The following is a 27,622-nucleotide window of genomic DNA, read 5'->3' on the forward strand; positions in this document are numbered from 1 at the left end:
TTAATTACCGCAGCGTATAAACTGTTTGGCAGGCTCTCACACACATTAACTTCATTTATTGATTGTTCCGCCCATTTGAGGAAAGAGGCTGTCTCGTCTCGGTCATACATCAAGTGGATTCATCACAAGGGTGTTAAAATGTGGAAATAATAATTTCCCTAATAATATAATAATTTTAGAATGTGCTTTTTCTCTCAGAGGCACAGACATAACTCACAAAAACATTTTTGGTTGCCAAATATATCAGCACCCGTTCACAGCTCAGTGACCTGACCACAGTACAGTCACTTCACTCATGTGAGCTGACTTACCTTAAGTTTCGGTTCCTTTTTTCATATATAACTGTTGTACAGCAAAGAGCGATCTGGTAAAAGGTTTTTGATCACCACCTTCCAGAGGCCATGTCGACATTTTAACCACTAAGGCTGACACATTTCACAAGTTTAAATGACATTTAGAGATGTTATCATGTGAGAAGACTAGTGAGAATATTATTTTAAGATATCTGTAAAGCAAATTTGACATATTACTAAAGTTTTTTTCTAGGTGGAAATACATTTGGACTAGTCAAATCTGATTTACAGATATCTTTAATTTAATTTTCCATAACAGTCATTGTTTTCTCACGTGTTAAAATGTCAATTTCAGACATCTGCCATTGCATCCTGTATGTTATAGGACTGTAACTAGTGTAACTTTAACCACTTGAGATATCAAAAATAGGGGCACCGGTTTGGTTTAGCTCAGCGGTTAAATCGCACACATACGCAGAGGCTACAGTTCTCGATGCGGCAGCCCTGTGCTCGATTCCCACCCTCAGCTCTTTGCTGCACGTCATCCCCACTCTGTCTTCCTCTGCCTCCAACACTAGCCACAGTCCTCATTTTAATAAAGACATAAAAGGCCAAAAAAAAAAAAAAAGATCATGAATTGCATTTCCGATTTTGCTGCACTGTAAATGATTTCATCTCACACTGACACAGCAGGAGCTGTGAAAAGTATTAATAATAACTATGGAAATAATCAATCTTATTCCTGATGGGCTTGTTAAACAATTCTAACATTAGGTTCAAATGTGATTCTCAATTGTTATAAAATAAATTGTATGTATCTCTAATATAATTATTACAAGTACTAATATAATTATCCCTTTCAAATATCTGACATGCATGACACTACAGCATTAGTAGCAATAGATATCCAAGCATATCATAACAGAGAAAAAAAGCTGATCTCTACTCGCATAAGAAGAGGGACAAACCTTATGAATGTAAACGTATTTTAAACATAAGAGAGTTGCATTATTTATGATATTTATCAAACAATATGAGTCACTGTTGTATAATACTGTAATACTATGCTTTAGCTGGTCTTGCTCCTGATTCAGTCATGAATTATTAAACATCATCTCTCAGCCACAACAAACAACTTGATCCAACCACAGCTCCTGGTCAGATGCATCATGTATGAGACCGTCTGCTGGCAAGGTGATCAAATAAAACCACCTGATGACCAGGTAACATTTCACCTGGTTAGCATTTTCCAACTAGACTGTCTGTCTAATGTTTCCTAGGTTCCCTCTCTTACACACACACACAGACACACACAGCAGTACTTTGAGAGGCACTCTGCCAGAGGTACAGTGGGTTGTCTATTACAGGGCAATAGCTTTCTAATTGGATATCAGTTACTACCCGATCGACCCATTTGCTTTGGCAAGGATGAAGAGATGAGGACGGGGTGAGGGAGAATGAGAAGGGGGAGGGAGGACAGGGAGGGGGGAGGCAAGAGTGAGAGGAGAGGAGAAAGGAGGGTGGTAGCGGGCAAGTAACAAACAAGGACAAGGGTGTGAGAAATGACAGGAGAACACACGCAGAAAAAGAAACAGGAAACTAAAGGGAGTGACTGAGACTTTCAAAATAAAGCAAAGAAAGAACTAACATGTTTTGCAGATCAAACTCAAACCATCGATCAGCGAGTATACAGCAATCCATATTAATGAACAGGCTCATTTCATAACGGCCCTTCACGGGAAAATCTACCTTAAAACTCAAGTTCAAACAATAAAGCTGACTGACAGAAAAATAACTAACAGTTGATTATAAAAGCTAAATTAATTTTCTCGTGTCAGATCAGCTAACTGCTAACAGATCAGTAAAAACTAATAATGTCATGAGCCATAAGGTCTTTGTAAGTGATGACTGCTTAATAGATATTTAGTACTGGAATAAAAAGAAATCTATTACGCAGTGAATTAACTTAATTAAATTAATCAATTAGCCAATCTGTTAATCCTTGTTATTCTGTTCATTATGCTGTTTCAATTAAAGAATATATTATTCAAAATCCTTCCAAAATGGAGTTGAAGAACTGTCACATTGTGGTTTCAAACTAAATCAAATACTCACTAGCTTTTTGTCCTTATGCTTGTAGCAGAGCATTCAAATGCAGCATGTTAGCATTTTGCTTATGCTAGCAAGTTAGCAACACTTTCAGGGCTGGGCCTCCCCTGAACATAAGCCCAAACATTTTGCAGTTCCACTCACTATAGTTTATTTGGACTTAGTCTTGAATGATTATATGACCTTTATGCAGCACAGGCATAAATCATGCTGTGTTTCGCCTGGTGATGTCATGCTATCATAGACAGCTGACTTGTCTTCCTTCCAAAGGGTACACCTTTATACATGTAAATAATACAGCTGAAATAAGGGGTTGTAACTAAAGATAATTTTAATGATCAATTCAGATCACTTGTGTATTACGCACACAAATATTCAATATTTCTCAATGCCCTAGGTGCTGTATTCAAATTTCTGGTGCGACACTAATAGAAGATGCTTTAATATCATATCAATATCAAAGTTAGAATTGTGCTAATGCTTGGCTTTGTTGCTTATTAAGTTATTTCAAAGATATATACATTATCAAAATCGTTTCCAATTAACTTGCTCTTTGTCTAATTAACCAACAGAAACACCTTGTGACACATGTAGAAAATCACTAAGCACAAGTGGACTCTTATATAACATACTGTTTCATTACATAAAATTTTATACACAAATAACCAAACCATGAGATTTACAACATCCCTTTAAACCACAAAGGAGGTTATAGTAATGTATTTACAATAGTGTGGAGTTGGATCATGGCCACGTTCTGCAGGAAAAGGATTTCACTGAATAATACTGTAGGAGGATATTCTGAGGAAGGAAGGAAGGAGCGGAGTATAAAATGACAGCGATGACAAGAAAAAGAGCTGCGGGGTAAACAGAGTGGTGACTCACCAGCCGAAGCAGAAGAGAGCCAAGTAGAAGCCCAGCAGAGTGGCCACCACATGCCTGATGAAAGGACTGGTCTTACTGGGGTGGAGGTAGATCCGAAACCACACAGCCATCAGCAGGGCGAACAGCTGGCATGCCACAAAGTTAACCTGCACGGAAGGACACCAACAAACAATGTCACAGATTACATATGGATAAATGCCTTGAGCCGAGACTTTAGAAATAGTGACAAATAATAAGAGATGGGAACCACAAATGTGTAGAAGAAGATTGCACATATCGTAGAAATTCAGAGGATACTTCACAAACTGTGAACACACAACAGAGAAGTCCCAGACTTCAGTTGCATGAAAGTAGCATACATTTTTTTTTATCCCTAAATGATTCTTTAAATGGTCTCTCAATGTTCAAATACATATCAAAACTGAAACTTTTATTGCTGTTAAAAAGTAAAATGTATTCCCCTTTAGTTGTGTCACATAAGGGGTTAAGAATTCAACCCAAACAGGAAGTAAAGTATGGAGTTGTTATTGCTACTAGCTACTTGGCTAACCTGCTAGCTAGAAACCTAACTTCTTTGCATAGTCACAATTAGCTCATTAACCACCAAAAAATGAAAACCAAAACCCGAGTCTTTTAACAAAGCCATAATACTAACTTTGAAATAATATATTTTGTAGAGACTTGTGTGTTACCTCTTTCTATTTAAAGTATTATGCTACTTTTTTGTTTTCATGTATTAGCTTGTTAGCTACATTGCTGCTAAGGGTAATTTCTTTGATAGATTAAAGTTTTTCCTGACAAACAAATATTTGTTAAGGTAACTCCAGTTGTATTCACCATTACAATGGAGAGTAATAACACAGCTTCATACAAGATATTCATAGTTTTCACTTACAGGTGAAGGTTTCGTAGTAATTCAGCTAAAACATGCAAAAACACAGGTTCGGTGAAGCAAGCTATGTTGCATTCTCTCTCTAAGTAAAGACAACAGATATCAGCCTTTACTTAATATAACTCTATTATTGTGTTTCATATATGTACATTACTTTTTGAGAAAGTACATTGTGTCTGACAGGTCACAGTAAAGCTGAGTTAGAGCTGGTGCTTAAGACCTTGTTTCATCTCTAATGTCTCTAAATGGCACAGCAAAGAGGCTTTACTCCAGACTGTAGCGAGATTGACTGGATCCATCGAGGGGAGGACAATGGAAACCTCTCTGTTTGATTACCAACATTTCATCCGTACTCATCCTGAACCAGGTTGTGTATGTAGCAAACAGGGACATATTTATTGTATTTATTATATTCTATGGATCTAACTGGATCCTGTTATTCTGGAAATGAGGCTATTTTTAAGACTTTGTGATTAAACCACCAACATGAATTTTGTTAAATCAACACAGACTGACATAATTACTGAGATGAGTCACAAAGTTATGTTTGTGCATGTGTCTGCATATGCACTTTGAGCCCATAGACAGTGATGACTCAGGGATGATGTTTTATGAGTCTTGCAATTAAGGATCTGCGTATGTGCCTTTGTTCCTTTCCTTGTCAAAGTAAACACTTGCACACAAACACTATCACTAACAGTAATAATTTCAGCCTTCTTTTTCTTTAATATCCATTGAAAAATGCAAATACCACACAAACATAACACCCAGGGTCTGTGTGAGTAATTGCAATTGGCAAGGCAATTGCTGTTATTCCCGTACGGTGACATCACCTCAGATCTGTGGTCAAACATGGCGGGTGTGCACATCTTTTTAATACCCTGACTAAACAACAGATTATTTAAAGGCTGATTTGTGACCAAAGAGAAGTAGGAAATGCATGGCAATACTGTAAAAGGTGAACAGAACACTTATCCTCTAAAAACCCCTCAGTGTTTGTTTGATGTCACGTTCACTGATGCATGTCTGAATGCACAATGGGCAGTCCTTGTATATAGGTCATGTTAACAGATCCGTCTGGCCAGTAAGCAGTGAAAGGCTATGGAGACACTTAGAGCTCCATCCATTATCTATGGATCCTGCATGATTAATGAGAGAGAGGGAGAGCGGACAGATATAGCCTTAAGTATCCTTTAGTCTGCACGACTGACAGATGTAGCAACAAATCATGTGCAGCATTAGCCCGAGAGCATCATATCAGATGTTGCAGATATAAGGGGGTTTTACACACGCAATGCACAGGAGCTAAGGGAGGACCCCGAATCGGACTAAGTGGAGGATAAATCACAAATAATCCTTTAGGAATATGTAAAACAAAATGCCTTGAGCAGCGCCTAATGCTAAGCAAAACCCAAAAAGTAGTAATCCATGTCATGCTGCTGGCCGTTTGTTTACTATGAAGGTGTGTCATTTCAGCGGCAGATAGCGGCCCTGTGCTATCAAAAGGCAAACTACCTGTCACCTGCAGGGCCGTTTAGTATCAAAGGCAAACAAACCTTCCCTTCTATGAGCAAATAAATGAGTTTGTTCAGACTGGGAGCTATTTCCATCATTCAACCATGAATAATACAGTGAGTATGTGGGCCTAGTTTCAGTCTAAAATTGATCCTCCTCATGTGAATAACTCCATGTTGTGCTGATTCAGTTTGGGCAATCTCTAGTGTAACAAATCAGGCAAAGTTAGAGCCAAGTTCAACTATAAATCCCTCCCTCCTTCTTATAAATCTGAAGTGCTAAAAATAAAATATGACGCCCCGGTAATGACGATCAAGTAGACCTCCCCTGGCTCCCCGCTTCTCATGCAAGCCTCTTTTTCAGACCGTATTTACCCAATCCACAGCTCTGGATGTCATTTCACGCTTTGATTACTCCAAGCTGCTCTCTTTAGAGGGGAGGACATCGCTAGTTTTTGGTTGAATGAGAAGCTGACTTGTGCCTGCACACAGAGTGACTGACTGGCTCATTTGCAAGCTGGGAAACATCTGACACTTATTATAGTCACTGATTTATAAATGCAGCCCACAGAGGCAAAAAATAGGAAGCAATGTTAAATAGTAAGATGGTGACAGCATGAATCAGGCTTATTTTTTAATAGTCACAGGAAATTGAAGCTTGTTTAAAGACTAAAAAATAAACTGAGTGTTTCTTGACTTTAGAAGTGGGATGACAAATATACTTGAAGTTGAGCTTGAGGAACTACAACTTCTGTCTTTGCACTAGCCTGAGAGCAAGACGGTGCGAGATCAGCCCCTCCCTGGATATCAACACATTGCTTTGTAAGGAAGGAATTCCATGTGGGAGCCTGGAAGGGCGTGACAGAGGAACTGTATTGTTCAAGGCTGCAGCAGAGCAAAGCTGTGGGTGACTACTTGAAAGCTGACTGTGTTTGAATTATGTATTCAAAGCTTTCTGTGTAATATGAAGAATAAAACTGCAGCAGTTGACTTTTTACAGTGTTGATTATATCTACCATATAATAGAGCAAAACATAATTTGGAGCTACATAAAAACAGCAGGTGTCTCTGTGAAAAACCTGTAGAACAGCTTGTACTCTCACTGTTATTATACACCAATTTAAGGCCTGCACACATAAATCCAAAAACATGTCTGACAAAATGTGACTTTGTTTCCATAATTAACAAGTGAAATAAGCCATTGATGTCAATACTGAAAAAGTAAGGGGCTCATATTTGACAATCCTCCCAAACTTAAACCTTGCAACATTCCAGTAGCTTATCTGTGTGTATTGAAAAGATAAGCTAAGCTGGCTTTTTAAAGACCCCTCTTTGGTGATGATGATGATGAGATCCGTGAAAAATCAGTCTGTCCAACTGTGAAAAAGCCTGCGGTTGTCTCCTTGTGCTGGCTTGTAATTGGGCTGTTGATTAGTAGCTGGTTTATCAAAGATATCAGGCCCCCTGAAACTGCACTGACACAGTGTCATAAAAACTCTACTGATTCATGTGGACATGCTCCAATACCAGTTTTTCCTTCCAGATACAGATTCTGATAGCTAGACTTGGGTATTGGCTGATACCATGCGCCCCTCCGATACTAATGTGATAAAAGAATATACACATTATGTTGGAAAAATATTGCTGACATTTTGTTAGCTTTTACCAACAATACAATCTCAGTTAGCACTGTGTTGTTGTTGATCGGCACATGATAACTAAAACCAGTTGATTTTTTGAGGGAGTTAATACATTTTGGTCCCCTACCTTATACCTTGTTATAGTCAATATAGGGGCCTGATACCAATAGTGCTGGTATCGATACCGATACAGATATAATACCGGTATCTGAGTCTTTATTGATCCCTTTGGGATGACTCCCTCTGATGACTGAATTTCCCAGAGGGAGTCATCCCAAAGTGATCAATAAAGTTGAGTCTAAGTCTAAGTCTAAGTCTTACTAGTATGGCTATACCGGTATCAGTTCCAATACTGGTATCACTACCAATACCGACAAAGGTATGGTATTGATACCTATAATGGTATGGTACTGACACCGATAAAGGTATGGCACCGATACCGATAATGGTATGGTACCAATAAAGGTAGGGCACCAATACCGATAAAGGTATGGTATTGATACAGATAAAGATATGGTATGGTACCGATACCGATAAAGACATGGTATGGTACCGATACCGATAAAGACATGGTATGGTATCGATACTGATAATGGCATGTTACCGATACCAATAAAGGTATGGTACCAATACCGATAAAGATATCGTATGGTATCGATACCGATAATGGTATGGTACTGATACCAATAAAGGTATGGTATCGATACAGATTAAGATATGGTATGCTACCGATAAAGATATGGTATGGTACCGATACCGATAAAGGTATGGTACCAATACCGATAAAGATATCGTATGGTATCGATACCGATAATGGTATGGTACTGATACCAATAAAGGTATGGTATCGATACAGATTAAGATATGGTATGCTACCGATAAAGATATGGTATGGTACCAATACAGATAAAGGTATGGTACCGATACAGATACAGATATGGTATGGTACCGATATGGTATGGTACCGATACCGATAAAGATGTATGGTATTGATACAGATAATGGTATGGTACCGATAACAATAATGGTATCTGTATTAGATCAACTTTAGATTCATTAATTATTCAAAGACTACATGAGATTCTTGTTTTGTTCAAGATCACCATGAACACACATAATCTCAACATGCATGTAAACATAGCTACTGGTAAAGATGACGACAGTTCTTCAATTCATTCAAGGCCCATCCTCAGCTTTGGAGATGTCTCAGATTTCACAGCTGCCATAGTACCACTAAATCAGCATTTTTGAATGACGCTTGATCCACAAATGTTGTGATATATCAAGTAGACATTGGATATTAATACGAGCTGTTGAAAAATCAAGTGTCAAAGTAAACACAACTGTTTCTGGGACAGTTGTCTCTCCTGAGCAGCTGTTATGTAATGTGACCACATGCTCATCGCTTTGCTACATTTTACTCACAGATGTGATTTTACTCTGTGGACTGACGATACCAAAGCACTCTCCTGGCTATCCTGGAATTTGGTATTACTTTACAGATGCCCTACTCTTAAAATCCAATAATTGTGGGATATCTAGCAACTGCTGTTATTGCCTCCTGAGTGCATGCTGCAAAGTTATGCTATCATGTCAAATAATCTGCTGCATGACAAAAACAATAAGATGTGAAAGCCTAAAGAGACAGCATGGTTGTTGATATTCACAGGATTTGTTAAAAGACGAGGCTAAATGTGTTTCCACTCATCTGCTCGCCAGTGCCGGGATAGTAGTTTACTGAATAAACATTTTGCAATAGACAAGCTCTTATGCCAGGGTGCGATGTTTCTTCATTCATAATACATGCAGCTCCTCTTCCATTATTGATTCACTCTGAAGTCAACTTTACCCTGGGGTACGGCGCTCTTATTGTTTCAGAATGTGGGGCAGAATATCTGTGCTGCAGAATTGTTTGTAGGAGATTCAAAGGGAACAACAGAAAAACAGAAAGCCACTGTTTTGCATAAGTGCACTGCAGCAAACCCTCTGAAATATGTTCCTGAGGAAAAGAAAGAGGCAGTGGAAAGAGAGAAGTGGGGAAGTGTGGCACAAGGTGTGACCGTGGTGCAAACCATGAAACTATGCAAATACAAGCAAAGCAGGGCTTGTCATAAATGCTGGACAGTTGAGGTTTTAGAAACCTGCTACTCTCATGACTATCACTGTTGACTTGGCAGAGGACAGAGACCATTATTTGTTTCTAATATTTCCTGTCACCTGTGTTAACAAACTATTTGCTATTTGCTTAAAAACAGCCCCTAACAATGTTTGGCGAGAACACAACCTGAAGCTACAACAAGTTATCCCAACACTTGAGGCGTTTACAACAAGTTCAACATATGTATTGTGCAGAAACATATTGTGTTAGGTCATAAATTAACATATATATAATATACTTATTCTCCGTGCCTCCCATTAAATTATAACTTGACAACCACATGTTGTAGCCCCCTTTTAGATTTTACATTTGTGCACGATTTCAACTTTATAAGAAGGAATTGCAACTAGGTCAGACACTGGCCTCCAATGAAAGATTCCTAATCTGTTAAGGAAGAACCTGAAGAAAGAATTAATCTACCTAGAGATAAAAGTTTATAATCTGCGTTTTAGCTGCAAAACCAACAGTGTAAAACAGATTTGGAAGGAAATGCAGACGAAGCTAAAATCAAATCCACAGTGTCTGTGGCAGCTGTGAGTTCATTACTCTTTCAGTGTAGGGATGATCTGCTTTGTGAAATTGTAAGTGTTAGAAATTTCTGAATTAAACAGAGAGAGGAATGTTCTGTATCACATGTGCACTGAATATTTCCTGATATTCTCTGGGTGGGCTGCATGTGTGAACGCAAACAGCCGAATTTTTCACCCAGACTTTACGCAGACTTTTTCCTGTAAAATGTCTGCAAAAAGTAAGGGTGTGCCGATGTGTGAACGCAGCGGGCAACATTCGCCGTTAGCGAGTGGGTGGGGTGATGACGTTTCGATCATGTGACCGCTGCGAGACCGAATAAGCAAACATAAAAACATCCGAGGTTGAAGAAGAAGTTGAACATTTTATTTAACGGACATAAAGAGATTCAGGAGCTTCTGGAAGGGAGGGCCGATGTTGATCTTGGATATGTTGTAAACATTACACTCAGGTTTAAAGAGCGCCAGCTTTGTGACACTGAAAATCCTGGCTTTAGGCTCAACATACCTGGCTGACCTATTCATCTTGCTTTGTAGTACACCCCTGTGATGATAGCGGATCAATCACATAGAATTAAAGTGTACATAGAACGGAGTGGAACAAGGAGACAGACGGACAACATGCAGATGCTATGATGGGCGGTAGGCGCCAGTGAGCGATTAGCGCTGAGGGCCAACAATCTCTGAGGCAGTTCCTCCCGCCGGCGGCGGCGGCGGCGGCAGCAGCGGCACAGGGCTCAGCTCAGCTTTAAGAATGCTCAGCTTCTATGTTACAGACTGACACACAGCCTGGCAGAGGGAAAGAGCTAAAGGGAGAGAGGAAGTCATTGTGGATGCAGTGGAAGACAGAGATAAGCCAGCTTCCTGAAGCTCATTGTGGAGTAAAATACAGTGCATGTCTCTCTGTCTGTGTACGTGTGCAGGAGGGAAACATAAAGGATTTCCACTTTCCCTGTTTTTCATTCACTCGCAGTTTTCTCTCTCTCTCTCCGTTTGTCCTGAAATAGCCCCAAAAGTAGTGCTTCACCCACCACCAGAATTTACTACAAAGTGTAAAGGTCACTTTATATATAACTTTCTCAGCTCATGTTTAACTTTAACATGTCAGCTGGAAATGTCACGTTGAGGAGGCGCTGCAGCCTGGAAGTGAGGCTGTGGAGAAATTAAGGACGGATGGTGAAGGAGGGAAGAGACAGATGGCGAGTCATTTGTCCTCGGGGCATGGCTTTTCCTTTTTCCTTTTCTAGAAACAAAAGCAAGAGTGTGCGGCCATGTTAGTGGCTCTGTGAGTTATGATTACAGAGGTTAGAGACAGAGCTACAAGGGGTCGGGGTTGAAATCTTTACCTAGGAAGCGGGACACTGCTCATTATGTCATTTATCAAACTTTACAGTGACATGAAAAATAACTGTACTGTCACTCACAAATCATCGCTTGCACCAAGCTCTTATAACATTACGAATAGCATTTTTTCCAAAATGCTTGTTATAATCATCCAATTATGGATTTCTGTTGCTAAGTTCCAAGTTTCACTGCCTCTATTTGCAAAGCTTTCTGGGAATTTTTTCCTACAACTTATCTGCATCTGAAAAAAATCCATTTCAAAGGCTATTTGGAGGGTTAGATGACCCCTCGACCTCCAGAAGAAACAGGAAAATGGCTAAATGGTAAGGCTAAGAGAATTAGCATGAAGCTCTCAAATATTTGCAAATTTCAGAGAAATCCATCCAATAGATATTTGACTCAAAACCAAAAACGCTAACCTGACAGTGGCGCTAGGGGTTTGACACAAAAGTAAGAGAAAAGTCAGGGTTAATTCCAGAGCAATCCATTTAGCAGCTGTTGTTTTAGTTGGGCAGTTGTGGCAGTGGTAGAGCCGGGTTGTCCTTCAGTCGGAAGGTTTGTGGTTCGAACCCCAGCTCCCTCAGTCTACATGTTAAAGTGTCCTCGGGCAAGACACTGAACCCCAAACTGCCTCCGGTGGCATAGCCAACAGTGTGTGAATGTGATGACTGACAGTTGGGCACTTTACGTAGCAGCCTCTGCTATCAGTGCGTGAATGTGTGAGTGAAAGGGTAAATGAGAGGTCGCAAGACAAGAAAGTGCTATTAGTGCCAAAGTGGTGGTACGACTGACCAACAGACCAACATCCATTGAACCATAGTGCTATTGTGGCTAAAACTTAACAAACCTGTTTTGCAGGCAATCTAGACGGCCTGTATATAAATACTTTCTCACCATTATTTGTCTGTTTATGACGAGAAGTCTGGAGAAAATGTAGGACATCCGGTTGCCATGATGAGACACTGACACAGATAACCATCTGAATAAAACTGGCTTGTTGAGTCTGACCTGCTCTGTGTGGGTTGAGGACACCTCTCCCATGGGAGAGTTCTTTGCTTGGCTAATGACTTTCACTGCTTCAATGAGCCCAAGAAACACCACACACACCCACAGCCACCCACTACGGAGGTAATATCTCCTTTCATAAATAGTACTCTCTCTCTCTCTCTCTCCACTCTCTCTGTGCAGGCTCCAAAAATAGTTCCTTTTGCATAAAGCAGCATACGTCTCCCTGTCTGAGCCTCACTCACAGCGACCGGTGGGGTTCTGTCTGCGCCTGTGAGTGTGCCTTGATCTGTTTGTGTGTGTCTACACAAAGTGGGGGATATATTTAGACATAGTCATTAGCATAAAACCCTTTTTTCCATGTCATTAAGTCACTACCCACCCCCACCCTCACCAACACAATGCAACTAGTCCGGTTCTGCACAGTCTCATTTCATTTCCATCAGCTCTCGTCCACAGTGACTCATGCAGATTCACCGCCGGAGTACAGGGAGGGATTCAAAGCCTTGAAGTTAAACCCAACTACTGTCACAGTCTGTATTCTGCACAAAAAGTGGCTTTGGGATACACATATACTGTCCTGATCCTTCTTAGAAAGCAGGCAATCGCCTACAGAAACAGCCTGTTGTCAGCAGATTTCGTGTAAGGTGAGCGGTGGGGAGAGCACTGATGTCTAATTCTCACAGGGGATTACGAATAGGGGATGATAAGAGTGTTAGCAAATTAAGCAAAGGGGCGACAGAGTCAGAATCAGGCTGCAAAATGAAGGGAGAGTGTAGAAGAACACACGCACAAGCTATTAGATGCACTGTTTATGTAGCGATACATTTAGCTGTCAATCAAAATCATCGTTGAAGAATACAGCGTATAGTGGTGCTCCATCCTCTGTCATTCAAGCAGATAAATGTGGCTCCTTAAGACAAGCTGACATTTGTGTGTGTGTGTGTGTGTGTGCGCGCTCAGTACATCATGCAGACAGTATGAGAACAACAGTATTCTTGTTCTTCGCATCAATACAACAAAGCTTTGACTTGTTTCATGCCACTCACAGTGCCCCCTGTGCCCCCCACACATGCGCGCACACACGCAGATGAAAGGATAAGTTGGACGCTCTCCTAAGTTCCTCACCTCATGTCGAGTCACGAGCCTGTCTGCTGAATCGAATGTGGATGTGCGATAATTGCAGAAGAGAGGCTTTAATAGTGAAGAAAATCAAACGACGGGTTGTTTGGATTTTGTGTTTGCAAGCAGGCGACCACAGATTTATCACATCCGTAAAAGCTAAATGTGTGGTTGTGTTGATCCTAGAAGTCATGAGACAAGTGCCACACAGCTAGCACATACACACACACACACAGAGTGCTAAAGGAGGCAGAGTGGCGCTCTCCTCTCTGAGCTGATCCACACAGAGCCCAGTCAGGCTCTACGGTCAGCCGGGCTATTAATAGCCAAACAATCAGCCATTCCCCACAAGGCAGCCAGCAGCACTGGGCCAGAACCATGCACACAATACGTGTATGTGTGTGTGTGTGTGTAGATCCCTTCTTGGAATACATGAAGCCAACCCAAGCAAAGATCACAGGCCTGCTTTTGGTCTGAAGCGTCGTCATCGTGCTCTCAGCAGCCCGAGGGGAAAGAGTAATGTTAAAAAAATAATGTTATAACCGCAGGATGAGTGACCTTGGCTCGATGCACTAACGCACATGTACAGTTTGTAACCATGTCAGTGCAACAACAAACGCAGAGCAACAGATGTAGGAGGAAAGACCAACCTTGTTAGACATAATTAGGCAGAATTCTCTACAGAAAAAGTCCAGCAACCGCCTGTGTACCATCGAGAGTAGACGTTTCTCTCTCTCACTTCCTTCTTTATTTATCTTCTTCTTTACATTTCCGACAAGTTTCACTTGACCCCACTTGCCCATTTGCATAAGTGAAACTCCTAGCAAACAGCAGCCAGCTGTATACAGGAGATCTACTGGCATCTTTATAGAGACACAGACGGAGGTAAACGCAAATCGTCTGCAGTATCTTAATGAAAGCACGGTCCACATTGTGACCACAAGTGGTGAAACAACAGACTGATGATGTCATCTATTAGATCTATTCATGCTGCCTGTGGTTGCATGTTTCTTCTACACTGCTGAGTCAATACATGCAGGGAGCATTGTTTGACAGCCTCTTTGGTGTGCACAGAACCTCTGGCAAACAACTGCTAGCGGTGCAGACATTTGATTTATAATATGACTTATTTGCACACAGAGACACAGGGAGGACAATTTTGGAGGCAAGTCATCGAGGCATTCTGTGAAATAAATGACGACATACTCCAGCAGTCTAGGTTAAAGAAGGATACTGGATAGCCGCAGTAGTGAGGTAGAAAACAGCCATTCGTCCAGGTCTGATGGATCCTGGATTGTGGCCTGCTAGCTCAGGACGCTGTAGCTGTGTCCCAATTCAGGGGCTGCATCCTTCGAAGGACATACTTGAAGGCCGATTATAGATGTGCACTGAAGGCTGTCCCATTTCGCAGGCTCCTTCAGATGCGGTGGACAAATGCGGCCTCCTTTTCCCGGGCCACAAAGGATCCATCGGGTGCATCCTTTCCAACATATACAGAGATTCACTGCGCCCCAATTCAAACGACATGTCGGACTCTTACGCAGCCGAGGAATACGCTTTTAAATGTACAGCGATACAAATGTAAAAACAAACAAAAGGGGCCTTGAAACAAATTATCTTTAAAAGTTATGATTGCTAGTAAGCCCGCTAGCTACCTGTTGCTAGGCAACAGGGAGCGGCGTTTGGTGATGCAAGAGTAAGGGCGGGAACAGCAGGTGAAGCACACAGGAAATCCTCTGTAGAACAGACCGTCTCATTTCAGCTGGGCTTTAGCGCTCTACACAGGCTACGAATGACTCATCCTCCATAAGCCACATCCTTCAAAGGCTGCAGGCCCTGAATTGAGACACAGCTTGTATGTTAGCTGTCTGCTTGCTAGCTGTGTGCTTGCTAGTTCACTATGTAGCAAATACGCAAACAACTCTTAACTCTGCTGTTATAATGAGTAATATTTAACCAATCCAAGTGGATTACACTGCTGCATTTGTCTGGAATAACATTTAGCAAGCCACAAGGAAGAGAGCAGAACTGCATTAGGTTGATGACTAGGTTCCTAGCAGAGAGATCAGAGAGGTGCAACTTGTAGTGGCATTGCGATTTATTTTTAGGCTTTTGTATGTGGTGGAGAATATTCCATCTATTTGTCAAGGATTGCTTTATATGTCTAAGATTTTAAAAATGTGCTTGTATCAGTGTGCTAGTGTCTGCTCACCCTACTTCATTCATACAAAAACTGAGGGGAAAATCCTCCAGCCAGCAACATCTGAGGCAGACCAAACTTTAATCACCACCCTCGTGTTGTTTCAACATGAGGCCACATGTGTCACTCAGCAGTATGGAGAATATATGAGACAGGGTGTTTAGTCATCCATGATCAGTCTATAAAATATTTCAGCTTCAAAGAAATTTGTACTCAAAAATATTATCTCAAATGAAAGGCAGTTTGGCAGAAGCAGAGCTCCCGAAAAAATACAAACCATCAATTAAGCATCCTCGTGCCTCCGACTGAATCACAGCCGTGATGATATTCCGTATAACATCACGACCTCCAGTGTGATATTGCTTTTATACAACAAGCCATAAATAGTAGTACAAGGTAATAATCAACAAAACAATATCAACCAGCTCCACTAGTTCCACAACTTAACTGAAACTGGAGTTGTGTTGCCTAGCAACCCAAACATTCTGCTGCACCCTGTGTCTACAGGTTACTACAGAGCTGCCACTTAGTATGATGTAAATTCATCTGTTTGTTTTAATGTATCATCAACCAGTGAAATAAGTCTGCTGTAATGTTAATTAACAGCGTTCAGAACACCAGGCTGAGGCGGAGTGATACACAGAGTGAAAAGTCCTCATGGGTTTCCTCTTGTCCAGTCAGATTACTTGGTCAGAACTAACTGTTGTATAAAGATGGATAATGACACCCTTACAGTACATACATTTCATTTACAATAGATTGACAGAGTTGGCAAGATGGCAGATTTTGCCCAGTAAGGCAGCACATTAATGCCTTTATAACAGCAGCTGTCTGTCACTTAAGAGAAAAGAGGACATACATATAACAAAGAACAAACAATATACCATATTCTATATCAAGCACTAATTATTTTCCATCCAACCTGAAGGTCTGAGTGTTACCAAAGGCATTTTATCCGTTTGGTCGCTCTGTTGAGATCAGTGTGAAGTAGAAGTTGGCCAATGGGCCAAGAGCCAAATCGCCCTAAGCAGCATGTAAAGACTACTACCTATATTTGACTTTCTAACAATAGTTAGTGTGTAGCAGGGAAATTGAGTTGAGAGAGAAGAAGCACAATATTTCTTGCTCTGGCAACCACCACCTAGATAAAAAGGGAAAGCATTCAGTTGCTATGATACAACACCGTTTATGCAAAAGTCTTCAATGGGTGCTAAGAGTGAGGAGACAACCTTTAAACAACACATCCTTACCAACGCCTGAAGGCACTCTTGAAAGAATCTGCAGTCAAGCACTCACATCTTCAGACTGAAGTGTTTACTTCTCAGCTTTATAACGAATGTGCAACTAACAATCAAAATCCGGCACTTAAACTTCAGAATAAAGCTCAAGTTTCAGAAGTGAACGCTGCACAAAAGCAGGTTTGTTTGTAATGTTACAAAAGTCGGTAAACGCTAGATAATTGTTACATAAGCATGTTAAGTAACTGGCATTTTCTGCTTGGGTGAATGTTCAGCTGTTGTTCTGCTGCTCTGATATGTCAGCACTGACAACAGCAGTGTCCGCTAGAAGACTTTTGGTGTAGCGTAATTTACAGCTTGAGGAGTTAGTGACATTACAAGATGCAGCCTGTCTGTGGGTGCACATGCTTGTTCCAAACCGTGTTCAGTTGGTTTCTGATCTCTCTTCTATTTCACACCTCACGAGAGAGACCGAGCGCAAACCGTGAAAGCGAAACAACGTTATTTAAGTGTTATCTCATTCACATTTGGACTTTAAAAATAGCAGCAGAAGCAGCTCAGACACACTGAAGTGGGAGGCATGCACACGAGGGTGATAGAAGCTGCTGAAACTTTATGACTGGAGCGGCATCTTGCAAATGTAGAGCAAGTTTCATACAAGCAAAGAACCCAACATTAGCAGCCAGCCCCTCCAGGATTTCACGGGCATTTTATGTGACTGTACTGTGGTTTTTTTCGCACACTGAGAGCGACTGGGACAAATGCTCCATTAAGGCATCTATCAGCGTTGGTCTTCTGACAAAAAACTGAAAGACACTGAAGTCATTTTGCACTTATTTATTACAATTACGCTGACACAAACATCAGTAACAGAGCCTGTGGTTGGTGGAAAGTTAGGAACACAGGCTCTGATTGGTCAGTCGACTCAACGCAAGGCATCAGGAAGTGGCTAAGTGGACGGCTAACAGTTTTCAGCACAGAAAAATGGATGAATAATAAAGACGTCAAGTGTTGGATTTATTATTATGGAATCACTGTACAGAGTCTCCTTAAAGACACTGTAGTTTGAGGCTAGTGATATGGGATGGTTGGTCAAATTTGCAGATAAGTTGCGGTAATTATATATTGCAAGGTTGAGAAAAAGTTGCAGCTATTGGTTGAATTTGTTGAGTGCTCCCGGGAACACAACATCGCAACTTTCTGGAGGGACTGAATAGCGCAGTATACAACTGATTCATGGCACAGGTGATCAGATTCAAAGGAATCAATGGCAGAATGCCCCGAGGAGTAAAGCGGCCGAACTTTTCAGATGACAGCGCAGCTTGTGGTTAGAGATGATCAATACTCGGATTGACTATTTATCGGAGAGTAGAGGCGTTGAAGAGGAAGGTGACAGAGTCTATCTGTTCCTGTGAAGGTGAATCAGCTGAATGCCCTCAGTGTCTTACCTCAGCTGAATTACAAGTGCCAGTGCAAAGTCACACCAATAAATATTCATGCCCTCTCATTTATATTGGATGCATCCCCTTCATCCTGTTGGACTCCCGGCCTAAAACAGTGAATGAAGCAGAAAGGATCAGCTGTTAAACATAATAGGAGGCTTTTGTAGAGAAATTATAGGGTCCAGTGCTCAGACAGACTCAAGAGGCCTGACATTGAACATAAAAGCGAACAAATTTCAGCCTGCTAAATACCTTCCAGCCGGACTAAATACTGTCCAAGTAAGAGATGGCAGCAATCTGCAAAGCCGCCATGCTTGTTTGCATTCATTTGCAATCTCCAACATCACATTTGTCTTGTTACTCGTGCACCATGCCATCATTAAACTGGTCCTCTAAGTTGAAAGTGGAGGCTTTTTTAGCACAGAAACCCAATCCACCCTCATAGCAGCGCACCATTACCATCACAACTAATGAGTTAGTAAGCTGAGTCATGTGGACATCCACTTTTATGGCGATGCCAAGCACTTCAGAGAGAGGAGGAATGACAGATGCACAGATTTCCCTTCACATCTACACAACAGTAAGAGAGCCGGCCTGCGTTTTGCATGACTGCGTTTACTGCGGGGAGGAAGTGAACCCACTACCATGGCAGTCATTTACATGCATTAACCCTCATAATACAGAGAAGGACATTAACAGAGCTGAAGGAAAAGCAGAGCTCCAAAGATCTGTTTGGGAAGTAACAAGATCTAGTTCAAAATTAGGGCTTCACAATTAACCGAGTATTAACCCCAATCATGATTTTAGCTTTCCACAAGTAAATAATTGAATGATAGCGATATTGATGAAAATGCCTGCTCCGCCCTTAGAAAACTCAATCAAGTGCCTCCTTAACTATCAGCCACTCCCTCATGGGGTGAGTTTTTCACTTGACTTTTGGGGGAGCTGGCATGTCATGTCATGAGCGCCTACCTTGCAGAGGCAGTTTAGAGTGGAAGAGTAAACAACAGTGTTGCGGTTCAATGAGTGACCATGTTAACTCCTGACTTTTAACCGAATGCGTCTGTAGTGGTCGTAGCTACAGCAGCTGACAGGAAGAGGAAACGTAGCTGTCCTCATGAATGCCTCTTTGTTGTTTATCATTACGAGCTGAAAATATACGTATCTGTTACGTCTGTGAAGGGCTGTTTGTGCAAACATGTCATGTAGGCTACTAATGCTCAGTCGCATTGTGAACACTGCTTGTTGTTAAGCTGAAACAGGAAGACTTGACAGCAAGTCACTCCGAAACACTGGTCCCCTGAAACGGCTCGTCATTTTGGCTATAATCCGTCAGCCCTATTCAAAATCCACTTTACATTTTTAATACAGCTATAGCTGAAAATACATTTTACTCATAACTGTGTTGTGTGGGTTACTCCATATAAGAACTGTAATAAAAAATCTTAAAATAACAAATCAAAACTATTTTTTCACTTGTTTTAGTTCAAGTTGTGTTAAACACCATTTCCCATAAGCCCAGAGCCATCATGGATTGAACATCATGGCTTGCTTTAAAGCTGCAGTAGGTAAGATGGAGAAGAGAGTGGACTTTGCTTCAAAATTTGAAAGATCACAACCTCCAGGTGCCTCCCCCTCTTTCTCTGCGGCACTCAGTCCTGCCTCCAAAGCCCTCCCTCGCAGAGGAGGCTATCATGCGCACGCAAGCTAGTAACCACGGCAACTGAAGGAGCCAGATATACAATAAAAACGTGAAACGACAACAACCGCAGCAGAGGCACATCAAACCAGCGGCAAAACCACCAGCACTTAGTTTGCTAACAGAAACTGTGAAAAAACAGAGCCAACTAAGCACGCTGATGTTGTGAACATACAGCCATGAGAGCACAGGCCGAGGAACTATCAGGAGAAAGTCTGAAACCGTAACACTGCCTGGGCACTTCCCAAAGATATTTTCACACCGCCATGAAACAACGCTGAACAGCAGCCACATTGAGAACAAGCTAACGTTAGCCCGACTGTAACACCAACGTAACACAACGTCACAGTAACCGCAGACATCTCAGCAGTGTGAAACAAATACAGCAGAAATGAAGCTGGAGCTTTGACCGTGTGAGCATGCGCAGAGCAGTGGTGCTGCGCAGCGTGTGATTGACAGCAGCCTGAGGGACTGCTCGGCTCTGATTGGTTGTGTGTTTCGGGAGCGTTGGGTTCTTGCAAATGCCATTAGGAGCAGTAGGAGGAGCCAGAGGAAGAGGATTTTTTTTTCTCTCTCTCTCTCTCTCTCTTTTCTCTCTCATGTTCTACTGCATATTTAAAGTAACAGTTTGAGCATATATGACAAAAAGTTAGTTTAAATAGTTACCTATTACAGCTTAAAAGAAAAGAAGAAGCTTTAAACGGTCACTAGTGGTCTACCCTACTATTATGCAATAAACCTTAAATCAGTCAATAAAGTACTGTTTATATGTATCCATAATAGAGCACTACACAATGCTACTTGTCCTCAGTAACATGTGGTATCACTTCTATGGTGAACTCTTTTTCTCTAGATTAAATGTCACACTTGCTACGAACAAGCTTCATTAAACACATAATCACAAACTCTAAGCCAAAAAAAAAAACCAGCCTGTTGTCAACCAGTGATGTTAACAACACAGCCAAGTCTTTCCATATTCCCCCGGAGGAATCACACATGCTCGTGTTGATTGTGCACCATAATAACGACAGCAGCCAGCAGCGGTCCATTAGAGGGAGCCGAGGGGGAAAGAAATCAATTGGAGGGATAGGACTCCCAGGAGGGCCGCCAATTAAAGACATTGGGGAGGTACAGAGACCTCTGAGGAGGGTTGTAAAGTAAGACCAGTGGTCCCGAGGCGGGGGTTTTGGGGACCCAGAACCTTAGGGAGAAGTCATCTAAAGGAAATGTTAATATTAGTGCTTATGAGGAAAATATTCAGGGATATGAGCGACCTCAATTTTACACTTGACTTTTAAGTGCCTATTTCAAACTCCAGTTCAACCTATTTGGAATTGTAAGTGGATAAAAGAAAAGCTAGCAGTCAAACCCTCGGCGCTGTGTGGGCTCGGAGGCCTACAGCACAAAAGCCTGGTGGAAAATGCAGCAGAAACGACAAAAGAAGGCTTGTTATCGTGGTAAAAGACATGGCCATTCGTTGACTGTGACAAACGGCAATCCAATATGTCACATAAACAGAAGAGTGATTGTACAGCTGGGTGATGGAGCCTTTTGTGACTACAGTACAGGACACACGGCAGCATCGCCTGTACACCCAGGCTGGTGCATATATGAAATGAAAAAATGGCTGAGCTACAAAACAAACATGGTGGCTTAAGATTTATCTTCAGATGCATTTAAAGTCTGCTATTATGAAAAGGCAACGCTGATTTTATCATTTGTTTATGTCATTTGTCGTAGCCATCGGACATTGTTTCTTAGAACAACTCTACAGTACCACCACGGTCCTGTTAACAATAATGAGCAGACAAGATGTCCAAGCTTCATAAGGTCACTGCTGACACTAACAACATTGCATCACCCCAAATCCTCACTGATCCACGTGCTAAATATTTTCCATGTATTATTGTGTCAAAGAAATAACCCTGACAGCAAAAGAAACCTTCAATTTTAAAACATCACAACAGTCAGTGTATCAGGTGTAGATTCTGTACAGAACACAACACAGTGCAGATGGAAATTTCCACACTGCCGTGCTCCTGAGATACATCTTGTAGACATGTACAGGTAAAAACAGTAGTGCTGTCAACCTGCTGGATGTAACCTCAGTCAAATCAAACTGCCTAGACCTTGAGCATGTAATCCAACAAACAAAAGATACAATAACTGATCTAAATTGTCAGTATAGAAGGGCATGTATCAGTCAACAGAAACATCATTCTCCTTAAGATTTAGCCCCTAATGAAATAAAAACAATGGGACCTGTTTGCATTGTAAGGTGACAAAGCAATGGGGGGGGGGGGTTTCAAGACAATGAAGAGCTGCACAAACAAAAGGGCGAGTTGATAGAGTTCATTGTGTGTGTGAAAAGCGAGGGGAGAGATTCATCAGGCACCCAGCTGCTGCGTGTTGAAACAGCTGCAGCTGTGGAAGACCTTCGCAGCTGATGCTTCAACCTAGTGGTTCCTGGCATGGACACTTGCATTTCAGACCAATTGCTTGAGTAGCTTAATCAGGCTATTTCTTATGCTGTTATTTAGCCGCACCATGTTTGGCACGAGACCGAAATGGAGTTTTTGAAAGTTTGAGAGTTTCTGCTGCGTCACCGTCTGATGTCACAAACGTGCCGGAAACAGGGTCAGTTAACAATAATACGCACAAAGAACTCTTTGGTAAGCAGCATGGAGGCCAGTGAAGATGTTACAGTGGTTAGGTCTTTATTGTATCATTCAGTCTATTTATCAAACTCAGCGCCGACAAATTTGGAACGATGTCCGAGTGCTGCTTAGATGGAGACGGGAGGCAGCATCGCGCCAGAAAGGGGGCGGAGATTAGCGTGTGGACCCGGGTTTTGTGTTCCCATTATTTCAGATTGGAGCTGAGCGATAATTAACCCCAAGCAATGTTTTCTCCATTATATTTACTGTGAAACATATATTCATGTAGTCCATTATCGGCCTGATGATATCAGCTCTATTTGGAACTACACTTGGTGAAGGCAAGACTCTCAGGAGGCCATATGAGTCAACTGGTTTGGAAATTTCAGACTGAAACTCAATATTATGATTTTAAGAACCATGGATGCAATATAAAGGAAAACAAAACAAGACCTGAAATCGAACCCTGTGGCACTACACAAATGATGTCAACACAAAACGTAAATTGGTGAGATAATGACGTGCATCATCAGCATAACGGATGAGTTTGGACCAGATTCAGTTACAAGCCGCCCTGGGAAAATGCTAGCTAATCTGCGAGATGGCTCTTTAGTGTGTTAATGTAATATCAAATGCAATGCTAAGTCCTAAAGGGATTTGGATAGATCGGTACTCAGCATCTGCTCTTAAAAGGCATCAGTAAAAGCCTATATGAGGTGATGTAAAAGATAACCAGAGAAATTGGTTGCAAGTCCACTTGATATAAAAGGGGCTTCACTGATAGCTGCACAATGTATCTCAAAGCTAGAGGCCGGATGAGATGCAGTAAAAGGTCAAGGATTTTCTTAATGAACACTGTCAGGTCAATGTACTCAAGACTAAGAGGAGCCCTTCATACTGGATATGGCCTTCACCCTACAAGGTTTATGACAAGCACATGAAAATACAGAAATACAGCAGAATCCTGGGCAGAGACAGCTCGGGATCTTGATGTGTACTTTGAGCCAATAAATCACACATTTCATATAAAAGATAACTTTTGAGCTGCTGCACAAAAATGTGTTGAGAGGGCTAAGAGCGTGTTACTGAGAGTGGACAGGCTGTCTGTGATAGAGCCAGAAAGAAAGAGTCAGAAGAAGAGAGAGGCAGAGCGTCAGTTCAGATTTCACAGCTCCCATTATAGCTCTGACACAGGCCGGTGCAGAGGCCTGGCTCTCCCATGGGATACATACAGTCCTAACGACATACAGAGGGGTGCCACACTATAGCGGCTTCATCAAAATGAGTGTCAATGTCTGTGGGCCACACAGATCACAGTGTATCTGAGTGACTGTATTGATTTATGTGGTGTTGACAGCAGCTCTGGCACAGTACAGAGCACCCAGTTGGCAGGAAGCAAACAAACCACATTGTTCACAAGGGCGACACCTGTCAAACAAAGTAGTGTGGGCTGCGATTATATGTCCCATTTGTACAATGCCATTCTCTCTAACTCAGCTAGTGAACATTCAAATGGAGACAAACAGCTAAGAATAGCCTGGGGTGAACATTTCTAAGAGTCAATAGGAATATTATCATCAACAAATACACAAAACAGTGGATGATTATTTAAGCTAATTTATAAAGTAGACTCATGCAGATTTAAAGTGAAACAACCGCTTCTTTTACAGCGGCCATGTTGGATTAAGAAGCTTTAAAGATGCAAAACACTAGTTTGAGCTCAGGTTAGCTTTGGTTGTATGTCCTTTTAGAGGGTCATTTCACACTATAATTAAACTACTTACTTATTATAAATATTTATTGCTATAACAAATGCAAAGTAAAGCATTATGTGCAGTTTAACCCAAGTGTACTGACTGTTCCACTTCTGAGAGGCACAGTAAAGGCTCATGCCAAGTTCAGGTGCTGTTTTTCTGATTCAAAACAGACCTTTTTAAAAGAACATTCCCGCCCTGCAACATTCCTGACATAGGCTGTAGCTTTGTCGGGCGGAGTGAGATAAATGAAGCATTCCAGCCTGCACATGTAGGTACAGAGGATGAAAGGATGGTTGGATAGGTTTGTCGTTTTAAGCACAATAAGACAAAGAGTTAGGTGCCTGAATAGTCCTGCTGCTTAGGAAATGATCATGGTAAAAAAAAGTTATGGGGAGACGTGAGAGCCTGCAAATACTTTTTAATGTGATTTTAAACACGTTTACCAGGTCACAGCTGAGAATTTAAACATCCTATATAAGCTCAGGTGCATACAACAAGGCTTTCCTCGGTCCAGTGGGAAGAGAAGCATGAGTCATGAGCTTGAGGCTTGCATGTAAAAATGCTTGGCAGCAGAAGGAAATAGGCTCATCTAAATGGGACCCCATGCTTATAAAGAAAGATAGGAATAAGTGATTTTGAAGCTGCCATCACAAGCCAAAAAAATGCAAAGCAAAACTATGCCAGCTGAAAAATAAAGAAGGAAAATGTATATTTTGTTGCTCTGCGCAAAAAAAGGGCTACGTTCTGATTGTTGCATTTAAAAGGGCATGACAGCGGATTCCCATGTGTTTAAGTCGACACTGTAGTCAGGGGAAACCACTGTAGTTAGCATGGGATGTTCCTTACTTTCCTAAGACAAGCCACAAATTACAGTACGACCCAAACTTGAGCCGACGGCGGACAAGGGAAGAAATCGGTGTTTCCCTGCAGAAGCCTATATAACAAACCCTGAGCTACTGGTGCATGCTGACATAGCTGGACGTTTCCACACAACACCACAGGCGATCTCTGATGAGCTTTGCAATCACCTGTCTAAGCAAGCACAATGTTGTGGGTATGGTATGAATGTGAAAGTGATTACAATGCAAATATTTGCACACGAATTCCACTTCGAGCAATTATCACTAGGTAATATAATCCAATAATTCCAGACTAACCAGAACTGCTGCAGTTGCCTAACCTGTGTCAGCAGCTGCTTTCAAGCCCCAGTGAGGAGTTTTTCACTGGTTATGAAGCAGATTGAAATTAATTCTGATAACTCTATATGACCTACAAAAGCAAACCAGACCATCAGCGACAATATTGATTATTTCTATATAGTTATTTTGAATGCCTGAAACCGCTGGTGGGGGGTAGGTGTCAGATGAAGCGAATAACTGCACGCTGCCTTTGTTTACATTTTCCAGGGCAAACATCTAAAGTGAGTGAAATGACTGTTAAAGAAAGCAGGATGAGATTTTTCGTTAAAATCCACCACTTAAGCATGTACAGGACAAAATCAGCAAAGAGATAAGAGGTACAGCTTTGTCCATAGTAGGCGCCAAAATCAACACCAACCAAAAGTTCCTTACAGAAGCTTTAATAAGGGAAAGGTCTAACATAGATGGTGTGCCCTCTCTCATTACCAATGAGCAGCAAAGTAGTCTGCCTAAGTGAACACAGCAAACCACATGTTTTTGACGATCTCCTCGCTGGTGTAAGTTTGCAACTGTGCAGCTGTGGCTTCTGCAGATATGGAGTGGTAAAAACAGGCTTTGGCTCATAATAACACAGGAATTGCATTGCTTTCTCCAAATTACAATGTAAAATAGGTGTCTTTGAACTGAGGGACCTCTTTAAAACCGTATTGGAATAAAGCCAAATCCAAAATCTGGTATTTATGAAACTACATTGGAAACCTTTTCCATTTTAGAAACCATTTTAAGGCTGTTTAGTCCCTTAGATTTGATTGTCTGCTTCTTCAGCTCATAGAAAAATGCTACATAAGGTAGATTAATCACAGCGGCCTAAACACACACTATTCTGGAGCTAACTTCAAGTTTGTGTTAGGTGAAATGTAACTAGTCAATCCAGATTAAACTGATGATCCAATTGGAGACAGATCAAAGGATGTCTGTGTTTGGGAACCTCTGGATTAGACTCTGGGCATCAAAGGGACGAGACAAGGGGCATTAGCAGCAGAGTATAGAAAGTGAAATAACTGATTTAGTGTTCTCGTTTTCCATACATCCGCAACGTATGAAGGCTAAGCTAACGTTTGAGAAGAACAGCACTGCGCATCATCAGCCTCTGCTAACGTTACATACACAGATGCTAGCTAACTGGGATACAAATATGCTATTAAAAGACGCTCGAGCGGCTCGTGTATCGATTTTATCTCCATCCAAAATCATACCTGGTCAAGGGGGAGATTGATGATTTCGCTGATAGGCTGCAACAGAGTGGATCCAGTGCATGCTGTTGTCGTTTGGGTAGCCATGCTTGGTCGGTGTCCGTAAATCCTTTCTCTCTCCTTCCCCCGGTTCACTACACTCCCCTCGGCTGCTGCCTGCGATGATAAATACCCTACCGCTGCCGCCGCCGCTGCTGGTGCTGCTGTTGTTGCGACGGGCTGGACGGTTGTCATCCACAGCACACATCCAACAAAGAGTACTGAACCGATTCGAAATTTTCACTGCTAGACCACTTTCTCTTTTGTCTAACGGCCGTCAGGAAACACACTACGACGAATAGGAGTTGGTTAAAGTGCCTCACATTTGGCGTTTATATTGCTGTGGTGAATACAGTTTCGATTTAAATTAGCTTACCGATGTAACGTTATATGTGTTAGCAGAATTACCTACTGGTAAAGGCTTTAAAACATGCCAATTCACTCGTTTTAAGTAGTGTCTAAAGAACTCAACGGACGCCCCTGTGGTGAGCATGCGTAGTATGTCTGCTGTCAAAAATCAATTTACTAAAGGTTTAACATTGTAACCATCCGTCAGCTAATCTCCCCTGTGGCTTCTTATTATTTCTTTTATTATTTTAATTGTACGCTACCCACAAAGGACACAATGGTCACTATAACGGTCGTGTATGACGTGAATTATCTTGATAGCATAGTGTCTTTGGCGACAATAAAGATGGTGATAATGTGG

At 41.6% G+C, this 27,622-nt stretch overlaps 1 protein-coding gene across 1 annotated transcript in view; it reads right to left on the minus strand.

Moving 5' to 3' along the window:
• Window positions 1-27,047, minus strand: part of mboat2a (membrane bound O-acyltransferase domain containing 2a) — a 47,931-nt gene extending 20,884 nt beyond the window's left edge. The window contains exons 1-2 of the mRNA XM_069662377.1: window positions 26,878-27,047; window positions 3,288-3,433 (exon numbers count right to left, since the gene is read on the minus strand). Of these exons, the coding sequence (XP_069518478.1) occupies window positions 3,288-3,433; window positions 26,878-26,961 (230 nt within the window). The 5' untranslated portion in view covers window positions 26,962-27,047. The remainder of the gene's footprint in view (window positions 1-3,287; window positions 3,434-26,877) is intronic.
• Between the last annotated feature and the right edge of the window lie 575 nt (window positions 27,048-27,622).

This window comes from Semicossyphus pulcher, unplaced genomic scaffold, assembly GCF_022749685.1.
Source record: "Semicossyphus pulcher isolate SPU_LCO1_2020_fin unplaced genomic scaffold, fSemPul1.0.p SCAF_14, whole genome shotgun sequence".
Taxonomy (NCBI): Eukaryota; Metazoa; Chordata; class Actinopteri; order Labriformes; family Labridae; genus Semicossyphus; species Semicossyphus pulcher.